At 38.8% G+C, this 11144-nt stretch overlaps 2 protein-coding genes across 2 annotated transcripts; one reads left to right on the top strand and one right to left on the bottom strand.

Annotated features, from left to right (window-relative positions):
* Nucleotides 1–294: 294 nt before the first annotated feature.
* On the top strand, nucleotides 295–840 carry LOC141685213 (uncharacterized). The gene has a single exon (XM_074490327.1). It carries the CDS (start codon nucleotides 295–297, stop codon nucleotides 838–840), a length of 546 nt encoding a protein of 181 aa, XP_074346428.1.
* A 5246-nt stretch (nucleotides 841–6086) lies between these two features.
* Nucleotides 6087–6942, bottom strand: LOC141685211 (uncharacterized). Its single transcript, XM_074490326.1, has 2 exons — nucleotides 6906–6942; nucleotides 6087–6823 (listed from the first exon to the last, which is right to left on the bottom strand). Exons 1-2 carry the CDS (start codon nucleotides 6940–6942, stop codon nucleotides 6087–6089), a joined length of 774 nt encoding a protein of 257 aa, XP_074346427.1.
* Nucleotides 6943–11144: the final 4202 nt, after the last annotated feature.

Genomic DNA, 11144 nt, shown 5'->3' with positions numbered 1-11144 from the left:
AGATATGGTGGGAGTCAATAAAGGAGGAATTATAGGAGATAATGCACAACGTACTGATCTTAACGAGGGTAATGAGCATAATTTGAAAAATCAAGGAGATGGGCAAAAAACTGGGTTGGACTCTTCAGAATTATTTATAGTGGACCCTAAAAGGCGTAGATTAGGCCTGGACCAAACTGTAGAGGATAAACAGGAGTTCGAAGATGATACAAGCATGGAGACAGGGGAGGATAACCAAAGTATTTCAAAAAACGAATTTATGGCGGGTGATGCACTGCAGACCCGCCAATCATTATGATTTCTTTAGCTTGGAACTGCCAGGGGTTGGGTGCGCCTGGAAAAATTCAGTTCCTTCAAGATGTCACCCGGTATGAACAACCAAAGTGCATGTTTTTATGTGAAACCATTACGAGTCGAAGGAAGATGGAGGAGTTATGTGTGAAATTAAAATTTGAAGGCTTGTTAACTGTGGAACCTCAAGGAAGGAGTGGTGGTATTGCTTTATTATGGAAAGACGCGGAGGATGTCAACCTTATGAGTATGTCAAAGAATCACATTGATGTGTCAATAAAAGTTGAAGGTAAGGATCCATGGCGTCTTACAGGTATTTACGGTGAACCTATTCGTGCTCAAAGGCATAAAACCTGGGATCTTCTCAGACACCTGGCAAGAGATGCAAATTTACCATGGTACTTGATTGGCGACTTCAATAATGTTACTTCCCAACAAGATAAAAGGGGAGGTCATTCTTATCCAAATTGGCTTGTTGAAGGATTTAATGACTATCTAAGAGATGCAGAGTTACAAGATCTTGAGATTACAGGACATCAATTCACTTAGGAGAGAGGGAGAAATTCGGACCAGTGGACAGAAATAAGGTTGGATAGAGTTTTGGCCAATGCTGCAAGGTTAGATAGATTTCCAATGGTTATAGTGTACAATTTAGAGGGATCCCCGTCTGACCACAGCCCTCTATTGACAATACCAGCAGTAAAGAAAGTGAATAAGAATAATTTCAAGTTCAAGTTCGAAAATGCTTGGTTGACTGAGCCAATGTGTGGCCAAATTGTGAGAGAATCTTGGAAGGAGGAGCCTGGCGATAGCGTGTTGAACAAAATTCGTAATTGTGCTAACAATTTACAGGGTTGGGGATAGGAAATCACAGGCTGTTTTAATAAGAGAATAAAGGAATGTAAGCGGATTTTGAAGGCGACAAGAAATGGCAGAGACCAGAATTCAAAAACGGAATATATGGAAGCAAAAAAGCAATTATTCTTGGTGTTGGATCAGAAGGAAATTTTTTGGAGACAACGGTCGAAACAGCTTTGGTTACAGGCCGGAGAGAAAAACACTAAATTTTTTCATGCGGCCTGCAACAGTAGACGTCGTACAAATAGAATCCAGAGGTTGAAAAGTGAGGAGGGGCATTGGTTCGATTGGGAGAATGGGTTACATGAGCTGATTAAAAGTTATTACCAGCAATTGTTCACAGCCACTAATACTCAAGAGGGGAATGTTCTTGACTGTATTCTGAAAACAATTTGTGAAGAACAAAATGCGCAGCTGCTTAGTCAAATTACAGATGAGGAAGTTCGACACGCTATTTTTCAAATGCATCCCGATAAAGCCCCGGGGCCAGATGGCATGACCCCGGCTTTCTTTCAGAAACATTGGAATGTTGTTGGCCCAGATATAGTATGGTTGGTTAAGCAATTTTTTCATACAGGAGAAGTGGTGAAGGAGTTAAATGAAACAAATATAGTCCTCATTCCGAAGAAAAAGAACCCTTCATGCTTATCAGAGCTACGACCAATTGCGTTGTGTAATGTGGTCATGAAAATAATCACAAAAGTTCTTTCCAATCGACTAAAGCTAGTTCTTGATTCAGTTATTTTGAATTCTCAGAGTGCATTCTTACCGGGGAGGCTGATTTCAGACAACATTATGGTCAGCTTTGAGGTGATGCACTATCTAAAGCGAAAGAAATTTGGGAAAGAAGGGTACATGGCTCTGAAACTTGATATGTCTAAAGCATATGATAGAGTTGAATGGACTTTTTTGTGTGGCATTTTGCTGAAGATGGGATTTTCTGATTGGTGGACGCATTTAATAATGCAATGTGTCATGTCAGTTTCATATAATATTGTTCATGGGGAGCATGTTATTGGTCCTATTTGCCCTAGTCGAGGACTTAGACAAGGAGATCCTTTGTCTCCTTATCTATTTATCATTTGTGCGGAGGGGCTATCAGCTCTTATTCATCAATACGAGGAACGAAAGTTGATTCATGGAATTAGAATATGCAATAAAGCTCCAATAGTCTCACACATGTTTTTCGCTGATGATAGTTATGTGTACTGTAAAGCGGATACGAATGAAGCTGACAAGGTGCTGGAACTTTTAAAAGTGTATGAAGACGCGTCGGGGCAGAAAATTAATAAGGAAAAGTCTTCAGTTTTCTTTAGTGGGAATGTTATCCAGTACAACAGAGTTGAAGTAAGTCATAAGCTTGGGATGAAGGAAGCAGATGAGCATAGCACGTACTTGGGACTCCCTAACATCTTAGGTCGAAAGAAATCAGTGGTGCTGGCCTACTTAAAAGATAGAGTTCAAAACAGAATTCAGAGTTGGAGACCGAAGAAATTCTCAAAACCAACGAAGGAAATACTAATCAAAACAGCTGCTCAGTCCTTGCCAGTATTTGCTATGAATGTGTTTTTATTACCCATCGAAATCACCAAAGAAATTGAAAAGATGCTTGTTAATTTTTGGTGGAGTTCGACTGATTCTGGTGGCCGTACGATCAACTGGATGGCCTGGGATCGTATGACTAAACACAAACATTCTGGAGGCTTGGGATTTAGAAGTTTTCGTGACTTTAATCTGGCAATGTTGGGAAAACAATGTTGGAGGCTGATCACGAACCCAAATAGTCTTACAACTCAAATTTACAAAGCCAGATATTTTAAGGACACGTCGTTCTTGGAAGCCAGCTTGGGTTCTAGTCCGAGCTTCATTTGGAGAAGTCTGTTAGAAGCAAAGAATGTCATCTTAACTGGTTCAAGCTGGAGAGTTGGTACAGGAAATGATATTAATATTATTGGCCAGCCATGGTTGGGAAACAAGGAGAATGCATTTGTCACGACAGTATCTCCATCAATTGTCAATCAAAAAGTCAGCTCCTTAATGTGCACAGGAACAAGGAATTGGGATTGGGAAGTGATTGCAGATATCTTCAATAATAGGGATCAGGAAAGTATACAAGCAACTATCATTGAAGAAGAGTTGGATTCTGATATGCTACAATGGGATTGGGATATCATTGGTCAGTACACGGTGAAAAGTGCATATAACTTATTGCAGGTTCAAAAAGGAGCATGGACAGTTCATGACGATGATAGCTCTTGGAAAGCTCTCTGGAAAATTAAAGCTCCCAAGAAGGCTCTAAGTGTGCTATGGCGAGCCTTGACTCATTGTTTACCTACTAAAATGCAGCTTATCCAGAAAAGAGTTCAAGTTGACTCTCTGTGTGAAATTTGTAAGTCTGGTGTTGAAAATACAGCTCATATTTTTCTCCACTGCCCTTTTGCAGCTAGTTGTTGGGAGGTTTTGCAGGTTTCACCAGTGTGGGACTCGACTTGGGAATTTGCGAATTGGTTTGAGCAGTGTTTACTACATGAATCAAAGGAAAACAAAGTCAAGATGATTATGCTCTGCTGGTCTTTATGGCGGTATAGAAATGATGTGGTGTGGAACAAAAAATTTTCGAGGCCAGAGCGTGTAGTTGCAGCTACTTTAGAATATCTCTCACAATGGAAGATAGCCCAAAATAGATTCTATAAGGTCCCTCTCCAACCGTCGATGCCTGGGGATGGGGCAGAAATTTGGGTAAAACCTCAACAGTACACAGTGAAGATTTCAGTAGATGCAGCCACATTCAATGACAGACATGCCACAGGGATGGGAATGGCGGCCAGAGACTATACAGGTGGTCTTGTGAGCGCGAAAACAAAACTTCTGCAGGAGCTTTTGCAACCCAGTATGGCAGAAGCTGTAGCAATCAAAGAAGCTTTGAGCTGGATAAAAGAAATGAAATGGGACAAGACTGTAGTGGAATCTGACTGCCTAGTGGTGATCCAGAGCATTCGAAGTTCAGTCCACATGCGCTCAAGGTTTGGACGCACTATTGAGGATTGCAGGAGGATAATCAAAGGGTTAAACAACATGGAGTTGTATTTCATTAAACGGTCTGCGAATAGGTCGGCACACGAGCTTGCTCGATTGTCACATATGTATCCTGATCGTATATTTGACGGAAGCTCTATTCCGGTCATAGTTAAAGATTGTATTGTGCTTGATTCAGTTGAGAAATAAAACTTCTGCATTTTGGTCAAAAAAAAAATGAGCTATATATTTGCAGTTAAGAAATAACACCTTGAGAAGTAAGAAAATGGGTTTCTTAAAACAATAATAAATGATCAATGCTTAATTAATGATTGGAGTTAATATGATATTAAGAAATGAAATTTATAAATGATTATCAAGTAACTAAAGCAATTATTGGCTAAAAACAAATTTTACCATGCTGGGACTTTAAAAACAAGACACGGGCTTAAGAAATGGATTTGGGCCAGAGATGATGGGCCAGTAAATGCACTACGTAATATTTAGAAAAAACTAACGTAAAAGCCTGTGCGACTGAAATATTATCTCGACCGAATTTGCATTTATAAAAAATAATTTTTGAATACGATAAATGATTGTTTTAACTTTTTATTATATTGTCTTACTCTTTTTTTCATACATACTATTAGAGCGGTATTCGATAACTTAAGTGGTGAGAACATATATCTTATCGTAAAGATCGATTTTAACTTACACCGAAAATTTTGAGATTAGATATTTATTGTAAGCTATATGATCCTAATTAATAAGAAAATTAAAATTATATAATGTAACAAAAACATTTGAAGTTTGTTTATAGGGATAAAAATCGAGTCACTTCGGAGTCGGGGAGTACTATCCCCGTCTCTGATCCCCGAACACACTTTAAATCCTAAATGGGAATTATTTTAATCATCAATCCCCGCCAGAACGGGGATTCTCACGGGGATGCAGGGAATAATTAAAAAAATAATTTTATATTTTTAGTATATTTTTTAAATAAAAACAGCCTACTAATTCGTTATATATAAAAACATTGATAATATCTCATATTTTTAATATCAAATCATATTAAAGTTGATTTGTAATGTAAATGAATGCAAATTAAAAATATATATTATATCATAATGTAAAACGTTGATCAATAAAATTATAGATTATTTTAAAATTATTATGATTTTTTAAATACTATTTTTTATAAAAAATTATTTAATAAAATATAAAAAAAATTTATTGGGGTTGACTAAGAAAATTTATAAATGTGAAGTGAGTGAAAAAATATGAGGGAGTGGCATTTTTTAAATTTTATAATAAAACTACAAAAATTAAATAAAAAGGAGGCACACAAGTAATATAAACTAATATTTTATTCACTCAAAAATTAAAGTAATAAAAGAAATAATTTGTTAAAAAAGATGTAACTTATCTAATAAGAATTTTAATGTAAACTCAAAAATATATGTAGCAATATGATAATGATATGAAATTTTTGAGTAGGAGGTTTGGGGTTTGGTAGATACAACAATATACCTATTTTTAATAAAAATTGTGTGAGGAATGACATTTATATAATTTTCGAATATAAAAGGGCAAAATTATAATTATACCGCCATTAAAATGGCTCAATTTATCCATATTCCTCTTTTAATATATAGATAGATACATAATAATAAGTTAAACTACCAAAACTAAAAAAACGTAGTTAAATAAATAATATAAAGCAATAATTTATTTACTCAAAAGTTAAAATAATAAAATATGACTGAAAAAGATGATGTGGTTTATATAATAAGATTTTTTTTGACGAAAAGCTGGTAACTTCATTACTCCACCAAATCAAGCTCAATACAATGTTTCACCTCCATTGGAATGGAGTTCTAATCAAAACTGCGACCCGGATAAAAACATGACTCCCTAGCAAGCTAATGGGATACCATGTTTGCAGACCGTTTAATAAAGTGCAAATAAACCTTATTTGACTGAGAGAGAAGACGAAGACACTCCTCAATAATTAACCCAAAATGAGATCTCATCGGAGTAAGGCTGCGAAACGCTTGGACCACCACCAAACAATCAGACTCCAGCACACTCCTTGGCCACTTCATTGTATCTATCCAACTCAAAGCTTCTTTCACCGCCATAGCCTCAGCTAAAACCGGACTAATCAAACCTTGCTTGATAACTGTTTTAGCTTGAATGAGAGTACCTGTAGAGTCCCTAGCCACAACACTGAAGCCTGTTTCATCCCGATTTTCAAAAATAGCAGCATCCACTGTTACCTTAACTGTATCCGGTTGAGATTTAACCCAAACAACAGCCCCATCTCCATCAGCTTGAGGTTGGAGGAGGGCATTGGTAGAACGACTTTGGGCCATTTTCCATTGTGTAAGGTACTGCTTTGTTTCTGCCACTACTCTATTCACCGTAGAAGATTTTTTATTCCATACTACTTCATTTCGTGCTCTCCAGATTTCCCAACATAGAGTAACAACTTCCGTTTGCTGCTCCTTATTACAAAGAGCCAAAGTGTTTTCCAGATATTGTGAGAAACTTAATCCCAGCACATACCTTATAGCTTTGTTTAGCACAACCCAGCATTGAACAGCAAAAGGACATAAGAAAATAGCATGCTCTATAGTTTCAACATCAGTAGAACACACTAGACACAAAGGTCAAACATTAACATGTTTTTGCTGCAACTGAACTAACGTGGGAAAACAAAAAGCTAAAGCACGCCATACCAGATTGAGCGTCTTCGAGGGAGCTTTGATTCTCCATAACGTTTTCCAAATACTAGCTTCATCACTTAGCCTTCATTCATTCTTCTGCACCTGCAGCAGCTTATAACCACTCTTCACTGAGTAAATGTCATTGTTTTCCCATTTCCAGAAAAGCACATCTTCCCAACTGCCCTCCTTCAGCGGAACATTCAAAATACAGCACTGGTCCCTCTCATTAAAAATGTCTCGAATAAGATCAGCATCCCATTCTCTCTTATCAACATAAATCAGAGAATTGACCGTAGTCTTTACAATAGCAGGAGAAGTTGTAGTAATATACATATTATTGTTGTCCACCAACCATGGCTGACCCAAAACTTTAATTCTATCTCCTGCTCCCACTCTCCATTTCATACCATCTTTGAGCATTTTCTGAGCTTCAAGTATGCTGTGCCATATGAAGCTGGGGTTTGAGCCAAGCTTTGCTTGAAGAAAATCTGTATTCTCAGAATAACGAGCCTTATAGAATTTAGTGACCCACCTATCAGGGCAAGTAACAAATCGCCACCCTTGTTTACCCAGCATGGCGATGTTAAAGTCTCTAAAGTGACGAAACCCCAATCCACCCGACACTTTATGATTTGCCATATGCTCCCAACTCATCCAATTTGCATCCCTACTGGAAGATGAACTCCACCAAAACTTTGTTAACTTCCTCTCTATGTCCTTTGTAAGCTCTAGCGGAATCAAAAAACACTCATAGCAAATATTGGAAGAGCTTGTACGACATTTTTGATTAAAATCTCCTTACCTGACCTCGAAATACTTTTACCATCCCATCTCCTTATACTTGCATGCACCTTCTCCTTCAAATATCCAAGAATGTTCGATTTATTTCTCCCTATTATGTTTGGCAGACCAAGATATTTGCTCTGTTCGTTAGCTTCGGACATTTGCAGAGTATGACAAATCAAGCCTTTGTTATCTTGGATCACATTAGCACTGGAAAAAATAGAGGATTTATCCCTATTAACTTTTTGCCCCGAAGCTCCCTCATACAGCTCTAGAATCTCCAAAATCCTCTTAGCTTCGTCCTTGTTCGCCTTATAGTACAAATAGCTGTCGTCTGTGAACATCATATGGGTTATTACTGGAGCCTTACGACATATCCTCACACCATGAATCAACTGGTTCGCCTCATACCTCTGAATAATAGCAGATAGGCCCTCTGCACAAATGATAAACAGATAAGGGGACAATGGATCCCCTTGTCCGAGGCCTCTTGTAGGAAAAATCGGACCCATTTCATTCACACCGTGCACTATGTTATAAGACACCTCTGAGACACATTGAAGGACCAGGTGAACCCACCACGGACTAAAACACATCTTTAATAGAATCGACCTAAGAAAAGCCCATTCTATACGAACGTATGCCTTACTCATGTCCAATTTTAATGCCATAAACCCATCCTTTCCCACTTTTTTCCTCTTCAAGTAGTGCATAACTTCATAAGAAACCATAATGTCCGAGATCAGCCTACCAGGAATGAATGCACTCTGCGAGTCAGACACCACCTTGTCCAACATAACTTTCAACCTATAAGCTAATACCTTTGTAATTACCTTGATCAAAACATTACACAAAGATATAGGCCTTAAATCACCCACCACAATAGGCTTCTTCTTCGGAATAAAAACAATGTTGGTCTCATTTAACCCCTCGATAATTTTGCCCGTTTGAGAGAAACCCCTAATCATAGTTACAACATCTTCACCAACAACTGGCCCCGGGGCTGTATCCGGATGCATATGAAAAAGAGATGCTTTGACTTCCTCTATTGACACCTCTTTTAATAATTCAATGTTCAGCTCTAAAGAAATTATAGGAGGCACGCATCTTAGAATTTCTTCACCACCAGTCCAAGTGCTGCTAAAAAGGTCCTGGTAATATTGCGTAATAAGATTTTGCAGCCCATTCTTCCAATCAACCCATTCTCCATACTCGTTTTTCAGTTCTTGGATATGATTTACTCTTCTACGAACACTACAAGCAGTATGGAAATATCGCGTGTTCCTATCACCACATTGCAGCCACAATTGCTTAGAGCGTTGGCGCCAAAAAATCTCTTTCTGATCTAGGATCATGAACAATTTATGCTTCTCTTCCTTATACTCTTGTACTGATTGACTATCTCTCCTCCCTTGTAGGTGATTTAACCTCAACTTACACTCCTTTATCCATTTACTGAAGCAGCCTGTAACTTCCCGGCCCCAAACATCAAGGTTTTCACCACATCTTCGGACTCTCTAAACTACATTATCCCCCTCCCTACTGCACCAGCTATCTTCAACAATTTGTTTATATAGTGGTTCTACAAGCCAGGCATTTTCAAAGCGAAAACGTCTTTTACCAATCCTTCCAGAATTGCGACTAGGTTCAAGGAAAATTGGGCTGTAATCAGACGGGGTGACTTCCATATTATAGAGCTTAAACAATGGATACAGACCAAGCCAACTACTATTCGCCAAGGCTCTGTCTAATCTCACTTCCATCCAAGCATCGGTACCTCTGCCCCTTTCCCATGTGAATTGATGACCACACATCTCTATGTCCTGCAGACCCGTGTCAGACAAAGTATCATTGAAGCCGTCTAGCAACCATTGTGGATATGCTGCACCACCCTTTTTCTCTGACTGAGATATTATATTATTCATATCGCCTATAACACACCACGGTAGATTAGAATCTCTAGCCAGGTTCCTGAGCAACTCCCATGTTTTCTTCCTTCGATTTCTGTTCGGCTCTCCGTAGAAGCATGTCAGTCTCCAAGGTTGATAATTATCAATGTATATCTCAACATCAATATGATGTTTCGACAAACTAATGAGGTCAGCACGAAAATCCCCCTTCCAAAGTAAGGCCAAACCTCCATTTCTCCCTTCAGGCTCCACCACTAACAACCCTTTATAGCCTAGCTGAACCCGAATCTTCTCCATCATACCTTTACTACTTATAGTTTCACACAAGAATACAACCATGGGCATTCGTTGACTTATAATGTCTTTGAGGAACCAAACTTTCCAAGGCAGCCCTAAACCCTGGCAGTTCCAACTCAGTGTACTCATGATGAGTGGCGGGCCTGCGTAGCAGAGCCCGCCATAAGCAAGTTTTTTTGGCCCAACAAAACTCCTTCCTGTGATAACATGTCAACATCCTCACTAACGGGCCCAGTATCTTGGCCCATACGTCTTCTTTTCGGGTCTACAACAAGCAGCTCACTCGACTCCTCCTCAACAATATTTCCCTCCCTTACGTTTTGAATTTCCTTATTTTTTGCTATCAACTTTGAATTCTCTTGACTATCGATAGACTCGGATCCTTGTTTTACGCCCGAACTACCTGCCTTCTCTCCTGTACTAGCTGCTACACTAATCCCTGATTTCATGTTGTGATTTATCTCTTCTGCACTTTTCACGGAAACTACTTTGCCCCTATATCCTCCACCGTATTGTCTGCCGGAGTCGCCCCTCCCGGCCGGAGCCATTTACTGCCTATTGTATGAGATTTACGTCGGGGTTCATCTTTCATCCAAACCCCATACGGTCTCACAATCTGATCCTCCGATGTATCAAACAACCTCTCACAAAACTTTTCAGTATGACCCACCATTCCCCAAATAAAGCAAAATGTCGGAATTCCTTCATACCTGAAATTTACCCAGCACCAATTTGACTCACTCTTCCGTATCTTCATTCTCCGTTTAAGAGGCTTATCCAACGATATAGAAACTCTCACCAGCAGAAACTCCCTCCAAACGCCCACAAAATTATTAGCATCTGACTCAATAAACTCGCCAATGTGATCGGTAACATCCTTGACTACTCTTTAAGACATGAAACCAAAACTCATACCATTGAGTTGCACCCATATATCCAGTTTGTTGATCGCCAAAGTTCTTGGATTGTCTACCTCTTTTAATCTCTCAAACACCAAGTGAAAATGACCAAAGGACCATGGATTACTATCATCAACTCTTTTTATATCAACCTCATGATAAAACTGGAAGATGAATCTATTTACATCCAATTGCTTAACATACATCCCTCTCCCTGGACACCACAGAGATACCATCTTGTGTTGCATAGCCTGGAAATCAATCGATGAATCCGTGAGAAAACGACCTACTAAGCACCATCTTGCATCAATTTCACACAGCTCCTCTGATTTTTCATCATACATTAAGCCCCCCTGTTCTTC

This window comes from Apium graveolens, chromosome 9, assembly GCF_009905375.1.
Source record: "Apium graveolens cultivar Ventura chromosome 9, ASM990537v1, whole genome shotgun sequence".
Taxonomy (NCBI): domain Eukaryota; kingdom Viridiplantae; phylum Streptophyta; class Magnoliopsida; order Apiales; family Apiaceae; genus Apium; species Apium graveolens.
The sequence above is the reverse complement of the archived record's forward strand: the minus strand, read 5'-3'. Positions and strand labels throughout refer to the sequence as shown.

Bases quoted from the DNA above. Each gene is read 5' to 3' on its own strand.
- LOC141685213 (XM_074490327.1), top strand. From the start codon at position 295: ATGATTTCTTTAGCTTGGAACTGCCAGGGGTTGGGTGCGCCTGGAAAA.
- LOC141685211 (XM_074490326.1), bottom strand. From the start codon at position 6,942: ATGGAGAATCAAAGCTCCCTCGAAGACGCTCAATCTG. The intron at 6,824-6,905 runs GTATGGCGTGCT...CTTTGTGTCTAG, and splicing joins CCTCGAAGACGCTCAATCTG to TGTGTTCTACTGATGTTGAA.